Source organism: Sphaerodactylus townsendi, linkage group LG01, assembly GCF_021028975.2.
Source record: "Sphaerodactylus townsendi isolate TG3544 linkage group LG01, MPM_Stown_v2.3, whole genome shotgun sequence".
In the NCBI taxonomy this organism is placed as follows: Eukaryota; Metazoa; Chordata; class Lepidosauria; order Squamata; family Sphaerodactylidae; genus Sphaerodactylus; species Sphaerodactylus townsendi.
The window spans coordinates 156,801,619-156,827,354 of NC_059425.1; the positions used below are offsets into that span (position 1 = coordinate 156,801,619).

Genomic DNA, 25,736 nt, shown 5'->3' on the forward strand with positions numbered 1-25,736 from the left:
CACTCTGATTCAACAGAAATGAGATGCCGACATTTTCACCTGCATACGTCATTTGTCCACTCCCACAGTACCAACGCACAAAATGTGAATGTCTGAGTATTCAAAGTTTTCACCTTTATTCAAGGGAACATGCTTGAAAAACAGCTGGTACACATTTAAAATGCAGCACTGTTTATTAGAAGTCTAAAAAAAATCAGATAACAATTTATGTAAGTATAACGGTGTTTTTGAACAAGGCAGAGAATAGCTCACCAAGGCTGAATCGCTTGTGTACAGTAAAGAGAAAGAATTGATATCCTGAGCTGATTTGCTCCAGTTAAAAAAAAACCTTCACTACAATAAAGGTCTGGCAGAACAGACATCAGTTCTTTCTGCTCAGAATAGTTATCGCTTACATTTTATTTATTATTAAACGTTAATGTATATTCTGATGGAATAAGTCTTCGCTACATTGGAAAACAACAGGATTGATACCATAACAGTGATCAACATTCTACTGTATCAAACTGAAGAGGAAAATTAAACAGATGACTAAATATAATTTCATGAGTATGGAAAACTCTTGAAATAAATTAAGGTGCAATACGTACCCACAACCTACTCTTGTACTTTAAAAAATTAATCATAATCATCTGGTAATCAACATAGAATGAAAAGTTGAATGCTCTTTATGCTTTCCATACATTAGAGTTGTAAAAACCAAATACTCATTAATAGCAGGTAGAGTGAACAAAGCTATTTGGCTATTCAGAAGTAGTGGGACACACTTGTGTAGTAAGCCTTCCTAAAGGTTTATTGGACTGCTGGTGCCAAAAACTGCCGGTACTGTTCCCGAGCAGGAAAATGATCAGCTGGCCTGTTGTAAGCTGTCCACACAGGTTCTCCAACGAACAGCCTCATTGCCTTCACATAATTCTGGAGAGGGAAAAACAGAATGTTTCATGCTTAATTGAGTTAATTCCCGTGGAAGAGGAGGATAAAAGTACAAAAATATGAAGAGTTGGGATCAAAGCACAAAGCTTAGCAATACAATTTTACTCAAAGTTTCAAAAACAGTCAGGTTTCTAGGAACTTGAGTTTTCTACAAATGTATCTACGTTTCCAAATACATCTTGAAATGCAAAGTCCAATTCAGGTTGCCAAACAGATTTAGGAGAAGGTGGTTATTTTGAAATGATTAATCTGGAATCAGCAAACATGATCATATCGCCTGTAGCCTGACCTGGGGAGTGCGGAGGGGGAGAGAATGGAGGGGGAGAGAATGGTCTTTCTTTTGTCTAGCTCTCTTAATCTACTCAAGAGTCTCCCTGTGACTCATCATCCTTGTGATCATATATGTTGCAACACCCATTAAGGGTCATTACCTGTTTTCTCCAACAGCTGGCAAAACCCATTAAGATAATGGGTCAGCCATCAGGTCAAGACCATTACCTCACCTTGGAACAGTAGGAAAAATCCTTTCTTAAAGGATTTCCTTTGCCCAGGACATGGTTTTGCCTATAAAAGCCCACCCCAGACCCCAGTCAGTTGTTCAATATTATCACACCACCATGGTGTTCAATAATGTTGTTCCATCCGCGCTGATCATCCAGAGCCTAGTGCCGGTCATTAGGTCTCTGCTTCCTGGACATCCACTACAAGACTGGTAATAAAATCTTTGATATCCCATCCCTTCTCTCTATATATCCAAAACCTGTCTTTCACCTCTAAATTACATCCTAGGAAACCCTTGTAGGTATGTGTTTTTACCCCAGTAACTGAGTGATTGTGAGTGAGATTTTGTTTTATTCCATTTGTTATTTTCCCAATAAAACTATTGAAATGAAATTTATTTTCTCTGCTGGTTTCTTATAGTGAGCTGAAACCCATATACATAGGCAATCTATCTATATATATATATAAAGCGATCAATTTACCCAATGCTCCTCAGCGACACTAAGTGACCTTGTGCTCTACAGCTAATTTCCCCAACCAAAGAAGGTCATTGCATCCCACCATTTTGGGTAAAATGCCACACCCCCACACCCAATTAGAAGACACTTGTGATCACACCTGCACTGGTGGCTAACAGTGCAACCCTAGACAGAGTTTACACTATGCCATGCTCACTGTCTTCAATAGTCACAGAAGGGTTTAACTCTGCTTAGCACCACAGTGAAACGCATGGAATTTCTCTCCCCACCCCATTTTTCCCCAAACAGGGTTTGTTGCAGTATGAGTGTTCATAGCCAACATTCCAGTTTACAGGCTGCATTAACATAGAACAGACGTTTGCTTATGAATGTTCAAGCTACAATTACCTGTTAGTCTTTTACACGTCAGCGAACTCTTTGAAAACACTGTTAAGTGCTGTTCAAATGAAGATAATTTTCCCAACCTATCCATAGAATATTTGGGACATATATAGAAGTTACTGCAATATTATTCTGCGTGAGTTTTGCACAGATCATGTAGGGACTTTGTTTTCATTTCTTCAGTTTATTTTGTAATTTATCATAATCCTTTTTCAATCGGTTCCCTTCCTCTAAGTCTATACCTGATTTTACTTGCTTCCCCACTGACAAAGTCCGTGCAAATTTTATTTCCACATTTCTTCCACCACTGGTCTTAAAGGACTCTCTTAGTAGCTATCTCAATTAAATGATTTTTGTTTAGTGCTGTACAGGTAACTCCTTGAAAACAAAACCCAAGTTCCTGCCACTTTATAAAGAACTCTGCCACTTTATAAAGACATGCATAGGAAAAGCAACAGACTTCTGAGCTAATTTGACAAGATAGACACCGATCAGAGGTATCAGAGAGACAGTCCTGTGATAAGAAAAGGTGTCCTCAACTTCCTATATTCAAAACAAGCCAAGAGGAAGAGCAGAATAGATCTCTCAAAGGCTCCATCAGATAGTTGCCATGGTAACACCAATCCCTTACTAAAGATGGATTTTGTGACAAGGTTAGAGACAGTCCATTTATCTGTAATGGCAGCAGTATGAAAGGGCAGAGAAAGAACATGTACTCTAACATTATCCCTGTCCTGAACCTTTAGGAATTGATTTTTAATCCAAGAGAGTTTGGAATTAAAATCTGGAAGATGGAGAAAGATTATGCCTGAAACTGGGTTGCTGTTATGCTTGGATTTTGAGTGAGATGCACAACACCTACTAATAACTGATAAACTTGTAATCAATTGTGGTATAAATTCAGAAGTGCTGAATTTAAGAAGTGGTCATGGGTATAACCTCTATATACATTTCCCCCTCTCCCCAACCCTAAATGTTTCCAATTTAGTTGCTTGTGCCAGGGATCTTAAGAATTTTGTTATTAATATGCAGTTCTATCTGAATGCTTTAAAGAAAGTAATTTCGTACAGACTCATCCAGCGTAAATCGGTGATAGATGCCAGCAGGGAGTGTGATCATGTCTCCTTTTTCCATGGCAATCCGAATCCATTTGTCGTCTTTATCACGAACGTCAAAATACCCACTTCCTTCCAGGATGTAGCGAATCTCATCATCCAGGTGTAAGTGCTCTTCAAAAAATATTTTTATCTAGAAAAGGGAGGGAAGAGAGAAGGCAGCTTTTTATTTTGTGAGTCTGCTATTAGCTGTAAGCATACACTGCACTGTAACAGCTGCAAGGTGTTACATCAAAAAAGAAGTCCCCTTTAAATGAACAGAAATGTAGCTTTTAAGCAGCACATCTTGCATACTTCAAATATTCCATATGCGTCATTACAGTCATCTCCATAGCAGTCCAGCAAAATGTATCCCATACTGCGGATGACAGATGAAGTTAAAGGCTTATTGATAGTCCACTTGTAAAATCAGTTACATTTTTATTCCAACTTCCCCCAAAATGGCTCACTTGGTGAGGCAGATTAGGTTGAAAGAAAGAGAGAGAGAGAGAGAGAGAGAGAGAGAGAGAGAGAGAGAGAGAGAGAGAGAGAGAGAGCACCCTGGCCTAGGATCACCCAAGAGCTTTGTCCTAGCCCAGAGGTCTTCAACCTGCGCCTCTCCAGATGTTCATGGATTACAATTCCCATCAGCCCCTGCCAGCATGGCCAATTGGTTGCAGACCCCTGTTCTAGCCCAACAGCCATACCTTTGTACACATTTTCCCCTTTCCCCAACCTTATACGTTTCCAATTTAATTACTCTAGTTCTCCTAGCTGAGGAACTTTCCAGCTCATGCTTTTTGCTCTTCTGTTACACCATCTTGAGAATGTTGAAATTACAACATTCTCACAGAACATTCAGTGTCTAAAAACAGTTCCCTTCTCCAACCTGAATAAAGTAAATTTCTCTGCAACTTGAGTAGTAACACACATAAGTAAGGACCTCTCATGCCTACCCAGATGCTGCAGTTTTTCAAGTTTAACCTGGGATTTTGGAAATCCCAAAGGGGCTGTGGTATGCCGCCTGCTGGGTTGGAAGCCCTTGAAAAGAAAAGCATTTTTAATGCTTTTTTGAATAATCTGTTATCAATGCAGACCTATAGAGAGCAAAGGTACAACATCCCCTGCCTGAAAGCTATGAAGAACAAGACAAAGTCATTCACCACTGGAGAGGATTCCTCTGTGATACTGACCTTCGGGCTTGTTCCTCGTTATGGTACACATCCTAGTGTTCAGCTTGCGTTTCCTGTGCCCAGCAATTTGCTACCCACAATTTTGGCCTTGACACTTGTGCTATCTGGCTCTCCCTCGCTTCTGGTCACATGGCTTCCTATAGTGTACTTGAAAATCAGTGTGTCCCAAGCTGTCTTGGGGTAGTGGGTTTCAGAAGGTTCAAAAGCACAAATTCAGATTCTTTGGCACCTCATATTTCACTGGCACACAGAACCAACAATTAAATTGTCTCAAAGTCAAACTCCAACCCCCTTCATCAGCATTTTCGAAGTCCAAATTTTTTGTCTGTTGTGTGTCATTCATCATGAAGCCAGTCAATCTCCAGGTAGAATTATGAGTTTGCAGCTCAGACTATTAAGACCACTTCATTGATCTTAACAGCACTTGAGATCAATGCTGACCTTTGGGATAAGCCCTTCTATCTAATGGCATCAGTCTGGCAGCTTGTAGAATATAGACAACTTCCTAAGCAAGCCAAGGATGCACCAATACATTCGATAAGTAGATTACACAGATGTGACAGAGTCTGGATTAGCTAGAACATGACACAACTCTTCCTCCTTGATTGTTTTTCAAGATTCCTCTTCAGTAAAACCTTTCTTTAATCTCCCTACAGTTCCATCCTCATTGTGTCCATCCGACTGCATCCCAATTTCTAGTCACTCATTTATCAATCTCCAGTTATCTTTTCTGCCAAGGATGCCACTGAGGAAAGTCAAGACCCAATACCATGGTTCAGATAGTTTGTGATTATTCTCTGGGATCAACTGCATCTCTGGCCTATTAATTCAGTCAAAATATCAACTGACTATAAGCAATTAAGCTGGTGTATTTGCTAAGTAAATGAGCAAATTTTCTTGTTAAGAGGTTGTCTTTATCTCATAATGCTAGCAAGGCTGTCAACACAGTTTGAAAAAAAAAACCCAAACACAACACCCTTAACATGTTCTTAAAATCCTTTATTTTTCTGCAAATATTAAACCTGACTGACCAAGCCCCAAAGTGACTCTTTAAACCACAGGTGTGAAACTTGTGGCCCTCCAGATGTTATGATGCTGGCAGGGGATGGAGGGAACTGTAGTCCATAACATCTGGAGGGCTGCAAGTTTGACACCTATGCTTTAAACCCTAAAGAGAATCTTCCCTCCAACTTTCAGAAAGGACGGCTGAAGTCTTCTTTTGTTCTTCTAATACAGCTATAATCTTGGTATTTATGCAGTTATCCTAGCATTTGACTGGTAACAAAGAGCTGTGGCATAGGCTTAAAGGAGCACGGTTGAGTTACAGAAAAGCCTAATGCTATTGGAGGGAAGGAAGGACTGTAATACTATCAGTCCTTGGAATCAGCAAAAAAAGGGTAAAACCAAAAACTGGTTCCCACATGCAATATATCATGTTCTTTTGCTGTAGCAACAATTAATGCACATGTCAAGGAGTTCCACAGGGGAAGATTTCACATAATTTACTATCAATTACAACAGAACATTCGTCAATGAGGCAGTTCCTACAAGCAGTCAAAGTGCTGACTAATGTTTATCAATGTTTTCTGGCAACATGATCATGCTAACAACCGCTGCATAACAGGCAGAAAATAAAAACCAAGAAATTCCACACATGTAGTTTGTCCGCACAGAACTTGCATGCTAGTAAAAGCTGGATTTTTGAGTCACGCAGTTGCGGAAAAGTCCTTCCAGAGGCAACAAGAAAAATTACAAGGCAAACACAAAACTTTCCTGTTGCATAAAATGTAACTTTCTGTTTGAAGAGGCAAGAAACACTGGATTTAGTCCTTAGAGAACGAAATGGAATCCATTGTCCAGACAACAGAACTAGAATCTTTTAAAACTGGAATATGCTCTGGTGATATATTCCAGTATTTGCAACCTTTCTAAATCCCAAACAGAAGTAGAGTTTACCTTCTCTTCATAATTTGGCAGTTTATCTCTGTGTATAGTGATTATATCCATCCAAGAGTAGTTTTTCTCCTTCCGGATTTTTGCTAGGACTGGATCGGTCTCATAGTTATCAGCATCCAGCTGAGGAAGGAAGAAGGGGCTTTGCTGAATAAATCATTCAAAACTGCGATAATCATCAGTCACTTCTAAAACCCTTTTCTGAGTGCAAAGCATTTAACCTGACAAAGCAGATCCTCATTATTCCCACTACACAGGTGAGCAAATAGAGAGGTGAGAGGCCATGAGAGCCCGTGACTCTGCTGTGATTCAAACTCAAGCACTGCTAATCCAGACCCAAGGGCCAATTTTCACCATAACAGGCTGCATACTGTCGTACACAGGATGCATAGTGATCCCACTACAGATTCTCACTCTTCTATCTTGAACAGATAAGCTTTCAAACTGAATCATGCCCAGATGCACTTGTCTCTTTCCATTTCCAGCCAAGTTAGTTGAGCAAAGCACTGATTGGGTGGCCCTTGTGACAACCATGGAGCCCTTTCTCTTCCCTTCTCCTCAACCAGGTGTGCAAAGTGATGATTGACTAGCACTGCAAATTGCAAAGCCAGTCCCCACACCTGGCTCACAGCAATATTTTCAGCTAAAGAAAAGAAGCAGATGCAAGTTTTTCTCAAAGCCACTAAATACCTAACTAACCACTCCAATGCCCTATGAGTTAACATCTAACCTAGCCTCCTTTATCCCTCCCTTCCTTTTCTCCCCTCTCCCTTGCTTTTTCCTTCCTTTCCTTTCCTTTCCTCTCCCTTTTTCCTTTCCTTTTCCTTTATCGTTTTACATTCCTTGTCCTTCTTTTCCCTTCCACATTCTTCCCCCTCCTTTATTTTCTCCTATTGATGAGTAGTAGCCAAGTTTTTGGAGTGAGGGGGAGGGTTTGGAATGTGTAGTTTATTAGAAGAGGTCCCTGAAGGAACACCTTCTCTGCTTTGCCTGGGAAATTTTAAGAATCTTTCAGCTCAATCCAGAGTTATCATGCAAGTGGGCTAAAAATGAGACTCTAACCTTTAACTCTCCCATAGGGAGAATTGGAAATACACCATGAAAACCATGACGTATGTTCGAGCCCCGCTCTGCCGGTGCAAGGGGGCTAAACCACTATGGTCGGCTACACCCTCAGGAATGCCCCTGCCATGCCGGCGCAGCTTGGGGCGGTGGGGAAGTGCTGATGGAGAGTTGTGCACCATGGCTGGATACCCCAGGGTTCTGCAGCAGCTGGGCACCTGAGTAAGTGCCCCTCCACTGATACAGGTGCTCAGGGGAGGGAATTTACACCAATGTAAGCCCACACCACATCCAAAGGGGGATTCCCCCCCTCAGATTGCATAGCCATACCTCATAATGCCAGTTTTTAGCCAAACTGTAATATGTTATGGTTGAGTTTTAACTGTAATAGAAATTGATTGACTGTATTATACTGTTGTTATTGTCCCCCACCCTGAGCCCAGCTTGACTGGGGTAGAGCAGGATAAAAATCCAAAATAAAGTTTTTTTACAATGTCAAAAAGCTGCCCAATGCCTGCTTGAAAAATGGGTTGCATGTAGGGTTGTCAGTAACTTGGGAGAAAAAAGTTATCTTGCCCCTTTAATAGAGGTTAGGTGGAATGTTGTTCACCTTCATGCCATGAAAAGCTCTAGCTGTCCATGTCTACATACTGATCTTCAATTACAAGGGAAAGACATTTTCCTTCAGGCCTGCTGGCAACCCTAGTTCCAAATGATTTCTGTCACCCCTGGGTACATAATCACGGGATAAAATATATCAGCAAAGAAACTGCAAATGTGGATGGCACCTATAACTTGATCCAAAACACAATGCCACACACATAGGGATGGATTCTGACTAGATCCCCTAGCTTGACTGGTGTTCACGCAATCCATGTTTACCAAAAATCAGGACTATTCATTCAGTGAATTCCAGAGGGAATATAATTCATCTCCTGGGACTTCAACAAGGGTTTAAAATATAGCCGTTCTGCTGTAATAATTATGGGGTTTTTTTTCCCTCCAGAGTAGAGTGCTGTCTTAAGAAGCCCCAGTCCACCAGAAGCTCTAAACTATTTATACGACGTTCCTGCCTTCGATTCCCCACAGGTAACCTGCCATCCTTGGCAGTGCAGCTTTCCAAAACAACAAATTAGCCTTGAAAGGGAAAGGAGTAGGAACGTGACAAACAAATTAGATTAAATTTAAATGCTGACAAGAATCAGGGGGCCTTCATTGATTATTTTACAAGTTTCATATACTGCCCAGATTAACTGTATTTGTTCAATAATTGTAATAGTTCCACCTTCAGGGAAGTGATAAATAGGCGAGAGAATACCACTAAATTTGGCATTCTCACCCTGCCCCATGTAGTCATAATCAGCAATTTGCAAGGATATTCTAGTGTAACGGTGCTGAAACGCCAGACAGGGAGAGAGCTCTAAGAGCTCTTTTGCAGCTGTGTGCTTAAAGGAACAACCTCCCCTGCCCAATATAGCTTAAAAGCCTTCTAACCCCTGAGGTGTCATGCTTAGTTATCCAATCCCCACTCAAATAAATGATAGGATATAGGCAGTACACATGGTTTCAGATGGCCTCACATATAAATTTGCAAAAGCTGCTAGCTTATGTTATTTTTGTTTATCAGCATAAGTCATTTGTGGCACAAAACATTTTGGTACCAGTGCAGCTGATATAATTTATTTAGGAAACTGATATGCCACCTCCACAGAGACTAGCTTAAAACAGCTTACAACTAAGACAGCACAGCCATTGAAACTCAGCCATCGAGAACCAAGCCAACATCCCTAAAACGAGTCAGGGCATAACAGCACCATAAAATACAGCTGATAAGCTTCTATAACCACATTTTTCCAACAACCACTCCATTAAAAAAAGAGGCAGGACAAACATGACTAATGTTTACAAAGATGACTTGAAAAAGGTTTTGGACAAATTCATGAAGGATAGCTCTATCAACATCCATTATCCATGGTGGCTGAATAGAACTTCCATGCTCAATGGCTATAAATGTCTAAATAAAGAAACTCGGCTAGGGAATTTGCTTTATCCAGTAGGACTCTTCTAATATATTTGGAAGCAATTGTGGTTAGTAGCCTTCAAAGGATTCTTGAACCCACAGACTGAGGAAAGAACTAATGACCATCAGTCTAGTTACCAGGTGTAAAGGAAGCCAGGGTTTAAGTTCCTTGTTTGGTTGAATGACAGAAGATAGTTTTTAGCAGGGGTAGCATGTTGTGGTGTCATGGTGAAGAGAAACTGAACAGTTTGGTTTGTAACTGGACACTGACCTGAGGCTGTGAGCTGCTTTGGGAGGCAATCATTCACTAAGAGTTGTCTCTACGCCTGCACGTGCACACACACACACACACACAATAGGTTAGGACCTCTACAGTGCAATTTTCAATGGAGTCATACTCTTCTGAGCCCACTGTGGATTTAGGACTGCACTGTTAATAGCACCTTAAAGACTAACAACATACAGTATGGGTGAAAAGAAAAAACATCCCTCATATTTATAGGGGGGGAAACGCAGATAGGGGGGTTCTCGGGTTCAAACCCCTCCCATTACATGTCGGGCTTGCTTGAAACAATCTATGGTATACCTACGTCACTGGGGGGGGGGGGTTACAGAAGGGGAGGGGAAAAGGGGAGGAGATGAGTCGTCTAGTATCCTCTTCCATTACACAGTGAGCCCTGATTCATGAAAGTCCATTCTGGAATAAATGTCACTAGCCTTTAAGGTGCCAGGGGGCATCTGTTTTGTTTTGCTACAACAGCCACTCTCCATAAACAACCGTACAAACAAGTGTCTCCATTTGCCGCTCTGGAATGTGCTGCCAATACAATTCATAGGTTGGCCTGAATACTAGCATGATCAGAGAGGCAGGAAAGGAAAGAGTTCCCACTTTCTCCGCATAATATGCAATTTTATTATACACTTCCGGCACGTCCTTCCCTCCATCATTTTTTACTCCGAGCTGGAAAGACCCAACGGCTTTGACCTTTTCCTCAAAGGCGTTTCAATCCCTTGATTTCTGAACAAAACCAAAGCCGCAGGGTCGTCTGGCGCAGGCCTGCCTCTCTGCTGCTTCTGTTTACATGTCGGCTGCGGAGAAAAACAGCCAACCATCTGAGGTCACAAATGGCTACAAAGCACCGCGATGCGCACTCAAATGGCACCACTGAAGACGCTTGGCTGGGCTTGGGGACGCGCGCGCACACAGACCCCAGCTTGCACAGAGAGCTAAAACCAAGACCCGAGAATCACCCGCTTCCCTTCCGCCTACTTTCCAATAGTGCACGCCCAGCTGCCTCAGCTGCTCAAGGCTGGCGGGCTGGTTGGGCTCCAGGCGGTGCGGCTGGCGCTGGTCCTCCGGGGACTCGTCCATGTACCACGCTTCCACCATACTGCCTCCCCCCCCGTCGGCGGATCCTCGGGCTCAGCACCCAGGCTCCACCGCACGTCAATCAAGAGACGTGAAGACACGCCCCCAGTGGGGCAACCCCTCCGCCCCCAGAACTCCACCCCTCTGATTTTTCTGCATGCCAAAGACAATCTCGGAGGTTTAATGCAGTAGTCCTACAACACCGGAATAAGCTGCACTGTCTCCAAAGGCAACTGCTTCCGAGGAAGCATGGAAAGGCTGGCGTAGCAGAATAAATTTGCAACATCCTGCTCTTCCCCCGCCTGCTTTGCAATCTGATCCACAACGCAGGGAGGGCCGGTGTTCCTCTATAGCGAGTTTAACCCCACGGAAGACGTATTAAAAACCGCACTTCCTAGCGAGGCGGCGTCCCAGGGCAGTTTCATGCCTCATTGGGATTTTACGCACAGAAAGGCGAGTAGCATCACATCCATGCTGTCGGAAGGGGGACGGGGCGTTCCGGTTCCGGCTTTTACCCCCATCCCGTCGGGAAATTTCCCTGAAAGAAAAGCCCTATTGAATAGCATGATACTTCCCAATAGAGTTGTTTAGGATTGTTTCTTAAGAGACATAAACACTTAGGCTGATTCCGCATGGGCCAAAAACAGTGGTGTGAAAATGGTGTGAAAACAGTATAAACCCTTTTACACCATTTTCACACGGTTTTCACACTGCTGTTTTTGGCCCATGTGGAATCAGCCATATATAAAGAGCCTGATTTTGCACGTGTAGGGGTAAGAACAGAAGGACTGTTCACATGTGTTATGTGCCCTCAAGTCCCTTCTGATTTATGAATCAATGACCTCCAAAATGTCCTTTGGTTAACAGCCTTGCTCAGGTCAGGCAAACTGAGGGCCATGACTTCCTTTATGGAGTCAGTCCATCTCATGGTGGGTCTTCTTCTGTCCCTACGGTCTGCAACGTTTCCTAGCATTATTGACTTTTCCACTGAGTCTTTTCCAGTGACTGAAGTATAGTAGCTGCAGTTTAGGCATTTTTATTTCTAGTGGCATAATTACCAGATGAACCTTTTCTTGGGGTTGTAGTTTATCAAGCTGCAAAGGAGTGTGAGTGCCTTTGGTATTTCTCATGTCAGAATTATATGTGCTGCATTTTAAAAAATTGTCTGGGAAAAGGCTAAGTTGAAAAACTTTCTCCTTGGATTGAGTTTTTATGTGGGTAGAGGGGTTTAGGCAATAGTCAAACCTCATAAATAGATTTTTAAAATTTATTTATTTATTTTTATTATTAGATTTGTACCCCACCCTTCCCCTCATGAGCTCTGAGTGGCCAACAGCATTTAAAAATAACTAAAAGTTAAAATCCATAAAACAGAACAATAAAATTATACTACTACTGCATCGCCTACTGCACTGCCTATAAATAATGTAAAAGTGCAATTATTTATTAACACTTCATAGAGGCCAACATAATTCATTCTATCATTTAAAAGAGTTATTGATTATATCAGTAGATATAAAGAAAAATATATAATACTAGCAGTAAAGCTCATTTTAAAATGAAAAACCCTGTGCAGTGTGGGAAACGGGGAGGGGCCCCCAATCCTACCTAAGCCCTGCATGGAGGATTGGGCTGTTCCCCCCCCCCCCTCCCAGCATGGCTTGTGAAACTGCAGGTCTTGGGAAGAGAGGGGGAGTTGGAATGCAATGGACGCACTTCCAACCAATGGGAGTCCTGTGCACCCACTGGCTGGGGGTTTGTTTGACATTCCAAACCCTTAGCAAATTATGTATAGGGATATAGATGCTGTCATTTTGTGCTTTTGCCCCTTCCAACAAAAGTTGATCCAGCCCTTCTCAGAAATATTTCCAGTGAAAGAATATTGTAAGGAATTCCATAGAAGCAGAAATAAAAGGCTTTTTGGGTGTAAAAGACCGTTTATTCAGACATCCTAGAAAGCTCACGTACACGCAGTGGCAGGAATAAGATCTCCCGCCAGAAGCACAGGTTATAACTCTGTCCATCCTATCCCCCCTCCCGGATTCCCATGGGAACGGAGGTTCTACCCCTCAGAGATAAGGTCTGGAGTAGTGTTGGCCCATCACTGGCTGTGGAATGTATTGGCACAGGGCGGCTGGACCCGCCATCAATTCATTGAATCCTTTACAAATATGTGTCGTTATATCTTTGTCTTCAAGTAAGAAGTGCTGGCTAAACAACAAGTCACACCATTGACATAAACGCTGAGGAATTCCACATGGCTCAAGTGGATGATACAGGTAATCGTGTAATGGCAGGTGGGGTACAGAGTACCTTGAACCTGGCAACTTTAACTGAAACTTTAGAAAAGGCTGGCCTTGAATCCAGCTTCCTGTGGGGAACTAGACACTGTGTTGCCTTAAACAATATGGCTACTGATTCATTTTTACACATCCGACTTCTCTAATAGTGGAGCCTTCTTTTAGGCAAGACATGCCAGAACCCTTGATGCTTCTCCTATAGAGAAAGTAAATAGCTTGATATCTCTGTCCATTAGGTTTCCTCCTCCTTGGAGGTGGCTTTCAAGATTGCCCATTTCCACACTATAATAGGAAGGTATCATTGTTTCCTAGGGGAGCAAATGGCAACTTTTCTTTACATGTTGCCCGAGGACAAAAAGCAAGCAGAGGCCATTGAATTAGCCAACCAGCAGATGTGCACTGCAAAGTGTACTGTCGATTGTGCAAGGAGAATACCGGTAATACATTTTCAGTAGTATCGTGTGGAATACGTGCAACTGAAGAGACGGGGGAGAACCCCAAAACAGGGTGGGGGAGGATATGGGGTGGAGATGGGTTTCTCAGAAAAGATTTCCAAGACACAAGGTTTGACCACTGGGAAAACCTGTAGTAAGACATGCATGTGGAAAAGGCTTGAGATTCACCACTATTGCAAGCAAGTATAACTGTTTTGAGGAGCTGCGTGGCGTAGTGGTTAAGTGCTTGCACTGCCACTCACACGGTCAGGAGTTTGGGCCCCTGTGGGTCAGATATCCTGGCAGCTGGCTCATGGTCAACTCAGCCATCCATCCATTCCTTGGTCGGTAAATGAGTACCTAGCTCATAGCTAGGGAGTAAAGAATAGCCGGGGAAAGCAATGGCAAACAACCCCACAAAAACTGCTTGCCTCTGAAATCACTGCTTGCAGTGGTACCCCGGGGTCAGACACGACTGAAGGGGAAGCTTTAAGAACATAAGAACACGTCAGCTGGATCAGACCAGAGTCCATCTAGTCCAGCATTCTGCTACTTGCAGTGGCCCACCAGATGCCCTTGGGAGCTCACATGCAGGATGTGAAAGCAATGGCCTTCTGCTGCTGCTGCTCCTGAGCACCTGGTCTGCTAAGGCATTTGCAATCTCAGATCAAGGAGGATCAAGATTGGTAGCCATAGATCGACTTCTCCTCCATAAATCTGTCCAAGCCCTTTTAAAAGCTTTACCTTTTTTTATAACTGTTTTACAGCACCCACTCATCTTACAAGCCCACAGTCTTCCATGTTTTAATTATCATGCTTGATACATTTTTGGTTGGAACTCCATTTTTAGCGGCACAGTTCAGTCCTATGCGTATTTGCTGATATATCAGTCCCACTTTGTCCAGTGGGACCTCCAAATAAGCAGAAATGTATGATGCAGCTTTAATTTGTTTTTGCACCAGGGGCTAAAACTTTGTACCCTGTCATCCTTGAAGCTTCTAGAACAGAGCTAGAAGGCAAGAGGGAGGCTGAAAGGCCAGGCAAGACAGGCTGTGCATTTCTGATGCTGGAGTACAAAGACTGGGTGTTGCAGCTTCACGGCAAGGGTATTATTCCTTTGATTCTGCTGCCACATAAGCAATCAAGTGGAAAGCTGTCATCATCTTGGACCTGCTTGCAGAGGGGGGAAAGTCGAGTGGCGTTACTACCTTTCATCTAGAAGGAGAGAACAAGGAGGGTAGCCAGTCTATGCAGGAGTCCAGGAATTTATTGCGCTTAAGGCTTAATCTATATACATACACATATCCTTGAACATTAAATTCCAGACAGACACTGCTCACAGCAGGAGCCTAAGGAAACACCAAATGTTGCATCTTGGTGTGTTTTTTTCTCAATTATTTTAATTCAGCTCCCCTCTTGTTCATGGATTTCCAAGCATATGCCGAGCACAGCTTGCCACGTATCAAATGATTTTTTTTTATTTTGCTGGTGTATCCAAAACTGACACAGGGAAGGATCAGAAACTATCAGCAGGATTTTTCTAAACTGCCTGCTCCTGCGGATGCCTTGAGGCCCGCATTTTCTCCAGCTCCCTGGACTGCTGGAAACGCACCTCACGAAACGCTTGAGCAAATCAATTCTGAGTCAGATGCTCCTCTGCAATACCCTCTTAGTCCCTCAAGGCAAAACTGAAGGAATTTCTTCTAAGCTAAGCAGGCCAGAAGGCTGTCTGAAAAAGACAGATAGGCAGGGAGAAAATGAGTTCTAAAGGTGCGAGTAATGGAAGACTTTCTTAAATCTTTCAGCTCAGGCTGGAAAGCTGGTCAGGGGTAGCTGAGAAACAACTGTCAACGTTAGGCCATCTGAACGTTCAGGCTTCATGGCTCAGGTACAGAAAGTTAAACAGTGCAGTGCTAATCTTTTCCAGGCGAGGATCTGTTTTTGAAATGCTTCTGTGCCAACCTGGGTCAAAGTCAAAGATATAATATTGGGGGGGGGGGGGCATATTCGTAACCACAATAAATTGACATTATTCCATTATAACACAGTATTAATTCTGCACTGATACTTTTGGGAGGAACTATTGTTTTATTATAGAGACATCTAGATATGTTCAGTATTATCAGTGTTTGGGCTGTGTACTGTCTATCATAGGTTAGCCGGTTTTGCATAAATGTACTGTCATCCATATTTTACTCACATCTATTGCAAGGACATATCCATCATATTCCATTATTTATGAATCCAGTCCTCCATATAAAGTGGTTTGTAGTCCTTCAGCAGTCGCCAAATGAACATGAACTGAAGTTAATTTATGCCAGATCTATTTTTTAAAGTACCCCGTTGTAATTCCCAAAGGAAGCCCAACAACGTAATAAGTACCCATAAGTCAAATTAGATTACCATTTTCTTTTGTCCCTTGACAGATGTGTCTATAAATTGTACATACTAGAACCACATATGAAAACATAAAGCTGTTTTAAACACTTTGAACATTTTAAAGAAGCAGCAGTGGCTTAGTGGTTAAGAGCAGGTGCATTCTTATCTGGAGGAACTGGGTTTGATTCTCTGCTCTGCTACTTGAGCTGTGGAGGCTTATCTGGGGTATTCATATTAGGCTGTACACTCCAACAGACGCCAGCTGGGTGACCTTGGGCGGGCTTGTCGCAGCTTTTCAGAGCTCTCTCAGCCCCACCCACCTCACAGGGTGTTTGTTGTGAGGGGGGAAGGGCAAGGAGATTGTAAGCCCCTTTGAGTCTCCTACAGGAGAGAAAGGGGGGATATAAATCCAAACTACTACTACTACTATTCTTCTAGTTTGTCTGTTTTTTAGTCATATCAATACAGTATTATGTGACATTACCTTTTTATCAACACTTAACAGCATGCTGGATGCCCTGCTTCTGCTAAAAAAAAATCCCCTCCATTTCAGTAGCTATCACACCCATTGGATTGCACTCTGTGATCCATCAGTGGTTGGGACTGACAGTGGTGACTGTTTCCACATTCCCTTCCTCCAGCAGTCTTTACCAACCAGCACAGTTGCAGGATCCACATGGACTGATAACCACATAGGTAGGGAGGGAGCCTGCAGTGAAGAGCAGGTAAAAAAAGTGCCATTCTGCGTTCATTAGCAAGGGTCCAACACATAGATGGTCTTAATCCTACAAATGCACACATACTGCTTGTGACTCTCCCACTCTGTTCTGGCCAGGCACAGGGCACCAGAAACAGTTTTGCTTGAAGAACAGAACACTAAGCAGTGGTGGGATCCCAAAATTTTAGTAACAGGATCCCGTGGTGGTGGGATTCAAACTGTGGCGTAGTGCCAATGGGGCTGGGCGGGGTATGACGGGGGCGTGGTCGGGCATTCCGGGGGCGGGGCATTCCTGGGTGGGGCTGTGGCAAGGACGCAGCCGCTGCGCCGGTCCTTGGGCGGGAAACAAATGCACGCAGGCGCAGGCTGCCACGCACGCCGGTGCACCTCCTGCTAGACTGCTTCAAGTTCTGCGCGCTACTGCTGAGAGGAGAGGCATAACTAAGGCAAAAATCAGGTGGCAAAATCACCAATTAGTAACCCCCTCTCGGCACACACAAATAATTAGTAACCTACTCTCAGGAACCTGTGAGAACCTGCTGGATCCCACCTCTGACACTAAGTATAAACTGTATTTTACAGTCAATCATACAACTTAAGAACTTGCTCTGCAATATGGATCCTTCCCTATCTACTGTTGCAATAGGCGATTATTGCATGCCTGAACCATTGGGGGAGGGCATTATATGTCCTGTTGTGTTATTCGTTCTCTATGTTTGACTCCGCCTACCAACTTCCTCGTTTTTCTTCGTTATGGCCATCTTCTCAAAAACTACCTCTCCTTCTGACTTGGTACTGAGCACGTGGCGTAGCTGACTGTTCCTGAGCAAACCAATCTACTTGTTATGCAGTTTTCTACATTCCTATCACTTTCCTTGGAACAATGTTTGTGACAGAAGTTGTCTGAATTAAAAGTAAGTTTATCTTTTTTGGAAACGCCTGCTTGAAAGAACTTTGTTTATTGCACACATATAGGGGCTCGATTCCATCTTCAACCAAAACTTCAACATCTACACTGATGTGTAGCCACATATAGGTTTATTTGAAAGTATGTTTCAGTGCATCCAGTTAAATATGCACAGAAAGATGGCTCCAGTGCACTTAATTCTCAGGCCATGTAAACTTGTTCTGCGTAGGATCAGCCTTTTCCTCTTGCTTAGGAAACATTTTTAATTTAAAATGACCTTACGCCTCTCATCTAAGCAATCACAAAAATACCCAAACTACGGATGGGTTGAACAACAGACCATTGATCATGGTGAGTCTAAATAATGAAAACAATTGTTCTTACAAGCTGCAGATAATTACCTTGCCAAATATTAGTCCAGGTGCAGCCTAGTTTTTGAAGTAACTAACTATACTGCCCATCAGACCACATACAACTTCTTATAGGCCGTCCCTGGTTAAAAAGCAGTTTAGGCAGAGGTGGGATCCAGCAGGTTCTCACAGGTTCCTGAGAGTAGGTTACTAATTATTTGTGTGTGCCGAGAGGGCGTTACTCATTGGTGATTTTGCCACGTGATTTTTGCCTTAGTTACGCCCCTCCTCTCAGCAATAGCGCGCAGAACTTGTAGCAGTCTAGCAGGAAGTGCACCGGCGTGCATGGCAGCCTGCGTGTGCATGCATTCATTTCCCGCTCAAGGACCGGCGCAGCGGCTGCGTCCTTGCCACAGCCCCACCCAGGAATGCCCCGCCCCCGGAATGCCCGGCCACGCCCCCATCATGCCCCGCCCAACCCCATTGGCACTACGCCACAGTTTGAATCCCACCACCATGGGAACCTGTTACTAAAATTTTTGGATCCCACCACTGAGTTTAGGCACCTCCTCTCAGTTAATAGTCGAACAAGGCGATGGTTAGGGAACCTGCTGATTCCAAAACAGTTCCCACTGATAAGCCTGGGAAATTTTTATAGCTGCTACTGAGGCAGATTAGTGGCTCTTCCTCCCCTGAAGTCTGAAGTCAAAACAGAGCAGAAAAGTGGTGGCTAGACAGAATTTACAGTTGGAAGAGGAGCACGGCCTCTCCAGTAGGCTTTTTCCTCAGCCTGGGAACACACAAATGAGAAGGCAGGTGGGAAAGGGTGCATTCTACTGAGAATGCATTCTACTGTCAACAGGAGGCAGTGCTTCTTCACAGCAATCCTGCTAAAGAAGGATTTCAGCATGCAAATGAGCGCTAATGTGCAGAAGCCCTTCCCTCATTCTTTGCCAGAGAGCCCTTCTCTCTCATCTTCCTTCCTTTTGAATGCACTTAACCCATTTAAAAGCAAAATATCTCAGCTTTTCAAATTAAGTAGTTATTACCAGACATCCTTACTAAGGAACTACCCTTCTGTAATACAAAGCACCTTACTAAAAATTAGCTGATGCATGAGAATTTCTGAGTTGCATATGGTGCCTGCCTCCCACTCCACCCTTGAACTGAGGAACTCAAGTGTACTAGAAATTGGCAGGGGTTTAAGGGAAGGAATTCCTTGTGAACGTATTTTCTCCATCCTTACAATATAAAGATCGTCACACACAGTCCTAGTGTTCTTCAGGCAGATGCTAAGACAAGATCTCCTCCTTCTGGTGAAATAAGCAATAACCTCAGCAGAAGGGAAGAAACGCTGGGAGGAGAACAGTCAAGGAAGGAAACATCTGCTGTGTATTCTGAGCCGTTGCCTCCCAGAGAGATCAGCAAATGACTTTTGCCTGGCAAGTTCAAGGACAGAACCATCAACAGCACCATACTCTGATGGATGAAAGGGAATATGAAGAGGAGTCTGGGCAGGAGAGGTCATCAATAATCTTAGAGAATGTGAACAGCGTCAAAGTCAAACTGCAGAGCAGTCATGTGAGAAGGCACAGGGGTAGGAGACAGGTATGAATTTCTCTGCACCACTGTGGTTGTTTTACATATACGAAAAACACCAAAGTTACCTTCCACTGTGCCTCCCCGCTGCAACCACTAATCTGAACATGATACTGTTATTTAGAAAAAGAACTCCTGCTCATCTTTTTTTATTCATTTTATTTAGCTAAGTCGATGCCATAGATGAGTTGGTTCTTAGACCCTGATTTTGTCTACCTTCAGGAAGTCTCAAAGTAGTTTACAATCACCTTCCCCTCCCTTCCCCACCACAGCCACCTTGTGAGGTAGGTGGGGCTGAGAGAGTTCTGAGAGAACTGTGACTAGTCCAAGGTCACGCAGCAGGCTTTATGTGTAGGACCCGGGAAAAAAATCCAGTTCACTAGATAAGACTTCACCGCTCATTTGGAGAAGTGGGGAATCAGATCCAGTTCTCCAGATTAGAGTTCACCTGCTGCTAACCACTATACCACTCTGGTGTAAAAGCTAGGATTTGAAAAATACAAGTTGTGCTATACAGGTAATCTGAGGGGATCACTAGCACAATGACAACACACTGAGTGGGAAAATGTTCTCTTAATTCTCACTATTTAATTTTTAGACTTATCACCACCCTGCCCTGGGAGGCTCGAAATAGTTTCCAACATTAAATACAACAGTGCAAAAACCATAATAAATACTTTTAAACAATCCTATAAAATCATATACATTTACGATATAGATGACATAAAACGTCCACAGGCCAACAGTTAGTTTAACATGTTTCCCTCCCTCTAATATCTAATGTTATTTAAATTAAAGTGGGACCCTAGCAGAAGGAAATGGGGACAGGAAAAAGGGGAAAGGAAAAGGAGGGGGATAAAGGGAATAATTTTGGAAAATGGGAAGAACCGAGAAGCAGGGAGGGGGAAGGGAAGGGAGAGGGGGCCATGATATATCACCTTAGCTCCCTCAACCATATGCCTTCCGCTCGGCCTTGCAGGAGCTGCAAAATTGTAGTAGATTCCACTTGGATAGAGAAAACAGACCATTCTACCAGGAGGGGGGGGGGGGTGGCAGAGCTGAAAAGACCGAGAACAAGATAATGGAAAACTTTAAATATAATGGAATAGAAAGGGTGTTGGGTTTTTTAAAGTTAAGCCTTAAACTGTCTTGTAATAAACAACTTTCCATCTTTTAGCAAAGGGCTATATTAGCCCTAGGTAAACTAGTCAATTGCATGGGCAGGCTTGAACAACATCAAGATTTTCCTGAGAGTAAAAGGGTTTACCGGCCTTTTTGCACAAAAGAAACCATGGTGCTAAATTAAGGCAGCTAGCCTTTTTAAAAAAATCAACCTAATTTCAAAACTCGCATATGGTGTTTTTTCTAAACCGCACAGTTACCAGATTTGCCAGGAGAGATCAGTTTTTAGGACTATGGAAATGGAATACATGCGCACACCTTAATGCAGTGAAAAGGTTTGTATTTGTCAGCAAAGCTGAGAGCAAGACCTTAAGGTGGTTAGATTCTATCAAGAAGCTAAATTCTTAGCGGAGTGACACAAGGTCACAAGTGGTCACAGCTGAGACACCAGACTAAGATGCATTTACCCCCCTTCAGGAATCAACAGCCACATCAACTCCAGCAAACAAACAGTTCCAATAGTGATGGGAGAGAAGGGATCCTTGAAGGGTAGCCACTGGGCAGCAGCAGCAGCAGTGGAATGTAACACTGTCAGATCATCTATCATAGACAGTGGCAGTGGCACAAGTACTAACCATGGTTAGTACTTCACAGAAGAAGGCCATGGTAAACCACTTCTGATCATCTCCTACCTCAAAAACCCTATGATGAACCAATCCAAAATGAAAAAAAGATATAGTGCTAGACAACAGGACTCCCAGGTGAGCCACTGGGGTGAGCAGAGGACAAGTACAATTAGCACTAATCTTCATGACACAACTGGATTAAAGCTGAAGGATATCCATTTGTTGATTTTTGTTCCTTTTTGCTTGGCACATTGGCTCGTGGTTCTGCTGGGATCACTGGTACCTGCAGTGGTACTGTTGGGCTTGTAGTGTTGGTTCTTCCAGGGGAGGAATGGTTTGATCTGTGGTCAGGCATACTTTTTGCCTGGAAGTAGCTTGGAAGTACCCTCCCCCTCCATAGGAATTAATGGAGGACACATGGAGACAACCTGTCAGAATTGGCCCCCCATAGAATTGGAATCCTTGGTCCAGTCTCCTTCAAATTTGGGGTTACTTCAAGGACAGGTGCAAGCAGCTGTGCTGCACTTTTGGTGCTTGTACCTTCAAAAACAACTCTCCCATAGAGAATAATGACCCTGCAAAAAATTGGATTCCTCCCCAAAAACCCAAGTCTGAGTATCTTATTTACTGGAATTTGGTAATACTAATTCAGGTCAAAAATATCTAATTTTTAAACAAAAAAATATGCATACCCCTGAATTATACAAATGAGATGACAGGATGACTAAATCCTTCTGAGAAGAATCTTTTGAAGAATCTTTTTTTAAAGTGAAAGTTGCACTCAAAACAATTGGGAGAAACAAACCACTAGAAGTAGATGGGCTGTCAACGGGGCTATTTCAAGCCATAACAGCAGAGTCCATAAAAATCTTAAAAATATGGCAGCAAATATGGAAAACAAAACAATGGTCCCCAGAGTGGAAATGCTCAATCTACATTCCAATTCCAAAAAGTGGGGATGTCAAAGACTGCAGCAACAATTGGACGATCACATTAATTTTCACATAAATAGATGCTGAAAATCTTACAACAAAAAGACTTTCATGAAAGATGGAATGGGACACACCAGATGCTCAAGCTGGATTAAAGAAACTGAAAGACACCAGATAATCATATTGCAAATTTATGTTGGTTACTGGAACATACAAGAGAATTTAAGAAAATCAGCTTTTGTTTCATAGACTATAGCAAAGCTTTTGACTATGTGGGTCATGAAAAGCTATGTTTGTTTGGCCATTTCCACACGAATGCGGAAGCGGCCGGGTCGGCGTACTCGACGCTGACCCGACGACGCTGGGACCGTCCGCACGGACGGTCCCAAAAAGAACCGGGGAGACGGCGCCGCTGGGCGCCATCGCCCGGTCGCTTTACCTGCTCTTCAGCCCTCCGGCGCATCACCGGGGCCTGGGGACACGCCTCCCCTGCCCTGTGCACCTGCTTCCGGGTCGTAGAGCAGGGGGGCGTGTCCCCAGGCCCCAGCGACACACCGGAGGGCCGGAGAGCAGGAAAGGGAAGTGGGGGGGGGGAAGCGCCGGGAAGCCGCTGCCGTTTGCATGGCAGCGGCTTCCAGCCGGCATTTCCCCAACAAGAGCGCTTCCCAGCGCTCTGGGAAAATGCCGCCGTGGGGACGGGCGGGCGGCGCAAGGGCGGCGCGGCTGCGATGCAGCTGCGCCCCCTGTGCGAATGGCGGCCTGGGGACGGCATTTTTGCCATCCCCAGGCAGCCATATTCCGCCCATGTGGAAACGGCCCTAGAAAGAAATGGATGTTCTACAACATCTGATTGTTTTGATGTGCAACCTGTACTTTGGAAAAAAGGCTACTGTTAAGAGATAACATGAAGGAGCAGAATGGTTTCCAACTGGCAAAGGTATCAGACAATAATTACATTTCACTCTCTCTTCAATCTATAAGAATAACGTTTTATAAGGGAAGCTGGACGTATTTCCTCAAGCCCTGCTTTCACTTTCCATTATCTCCACAACAAGCAACACCACTTTAATTTGCTTTGCTGCCAGAGTGGGGCAGATTTGCCAGTGAGCACAGCTTTGCCCCAGACATCTTCCCTCTGCCCACAGCCACCCTATCTAGTTTCACCCTTCCCGCTTCCTCACACCGCCTCTACGCCTTCCCGCTTGCCCCCCCCCCCCACCACCACCACCATGTTGCTGGATTCTCCTGCTTCCTACATGTCCTGCTGGCATCTTTGCAAATCCACAAGGGGAAGTACTTAAGAGTTAAACCCAGCAAGCAGGAGGAAGTGAAAGAAAAGAAGCTCAAGTATATGGGCTTAACCAAAGCATACCAACCTTTAAATTCTCATATCGATATCTTGATATAATAATAACAGTGAGTGCTTGGTCCTGCCATATACGCAATGTTCCCATGTACTCAGCCCCACCCTTTTCCAGAAATGGTATGAATCCCACACACACTACAGGGGTGTCAGGGAGCTGGTGTGCAGGTAGATCTAATGCAGGAATATCAAAATAACAAGAAATATTTAAATAGCAGGCTTCTCTCTCCTCTTTTGACAGCAGCAGCAGCATGTCTGTGTATACCGTGTTTCCCCAAATATAAGACAGTGTCTTATATTAAATTTTGCTCCCAAAGATGCGCTATGTCTTATTTTCAGGGGATGTCTTATTTTTCTGTGTTCTGTTTGTTGGGCATGCTTCCAAACCAAAACTGTGCTATGTCTTACTTTCGGGGGATGCCTTATATTTTGCACTTCAGCAAAACCTCTACTAGGTCTTATTTTTTGGGGATGTCTTATATTCGGGGAAACAGGGTATGTGTGGAGGAGAAGGAATATCAATTCATGCACATGGTCCTCTTCTTCAGCAGAGCGTGGTCCAGGGAACTGCTTTCACTCGTTCATGGGGGGGGGGGTATTTTTGGGAAAGGGTTACAATATTAATAACTGCAGCCCTTCGGGGATAGGGTGGTATATTAAATTCAATAAATAACAACATCAACAACAGTAATATCGATGCTACAACAATTTAAAGGGCTTTAACAAAGCCAGCTATCTTGTGACTGGGTGCCATTAAGAATGAGTTGATGAGTAGAGTTAAGGATCATGAAAAGTTGCAAAGGCACAGGAGCTTTAGCAAGCAAGCTGTACAATAGCAATGGAGTGCCTCATCGCATGTAAACACAGAAACGTGAGGAGACCTTCGCTACAACCCCACTGTGCAGCAAAGAGCCTGATGGTAAGTGTTCCATGCGTAATGGGTGATACTATGATATGGGCTCTGTCCCACATGCTGTGCAGGCTAATCCCAAAATCAGCACTTGACTGTATTTTTCTCCTATGCTGTTAAATAATTTCTGTAAGTTTCGCACCCACCCCCAACAAATAACTGTTTTGTAAAATAAATCAGTTAGAGCACCGGAACGTAAACAGTTCACCACAATCTCCATCTGTGTTGCTGTGACTTCTCTTCAACTTGCAAGAAGAATGAAGCCTCATAGAAGTCTCTAAAAACAGACTCCTGGAAGAGTTTCAGTGGTTGCCAGGACAACCATTGATTAAGGAAGTACGTCGCCACAGCGGGGAAGAAGGAGTTTTTGGAGCACAACTCAAATTCCCTTTATTTATGCAGGGCTGCCACTAAAATTTAATTTTCCATTTCCCTGACTGTTGATTTTCCTGAGCACCATTCAAAAATAGTGCCTAGTTACAAAATGAATAGGCTATGTTACATTAAATAAACGTTTTATTAAACAGTTTAGAGCAATACAAGTTCAAAAGTATTTGTTAAGATAAAGGCTTCAGTATGGACTTCTTTAAACATTGATTGTTAACTGAACGCATCCTTTTGAAAATTCACTAAAATTACACAAAGATGGAACTTAATACACACAATCTCTAAACATTCACAAATGAGAGATAAATTTTGTTTTTAAATTACTCTAGACACTATAAATTTCAATGAATATTCTTTTAAAATGATTTAACTGATTTTATGAAACATAAAATCAGATTTAAAATTCAAGTTAGAAATTATAGTACAAGTATAATTTTAATAAAGATTAAATAAAAAATATACAGCTATCACTTCTTGTTTTTTCTTGTTTTGTATCTCCCTTCTTTTTTTTAAGTTTCTTACTCTTTTTTATCATTTTAAAGGTGTTAAATTTCTCCTCAAATCTTTTCTTTTTTCATCAATTCTTCTTGCTGCATATGGCATTTAACCTCTAAGTGTGTGAGAATGCCTGACAGCAACACACTCCTATCCATTAGAATAGGTTGGGTTTGTGACAGGCGTGATGGGTTGGGTTTGTGACAGGCGTGATGACCGCATGGTGACT

The 25,736-nt window shown here is 43.2% G+C and overlaps 1 protein-coding gene across 1 annotated transcript; it reads right to left on the reverse strand.

Moving 5' to 3' along the window:
- Positions 1 to 93: 93 nt before the first annotated feature.
- Positions 94 to 11,064, reverse strand: ADI1 (acireductone dioxygenase 1). Its single transcript, XM_048498166.1, has 4 exons — positions 10,887 to 11,064; positions 6,538 to 6,657; positions 3,363 to 3,542; positions 94 to 915 (listed from the first exon to the last, which is right to left on the reverse strand). The coding sequence occupies exons 1-4, from the start codon at positions 11,004 to 11,006 to the stop codon at positions 793 to 795; spliced, it is 543 nt and encodes a 180-aa protein (XP_048354123.1). The 5' UTR covers positions 11,007 to 11,064; the 3' UTR covers positions 94 to 792.
- Between the last annotated feature and the right edge of the window lie 14,672 nt (positions 11,065 to 25,736).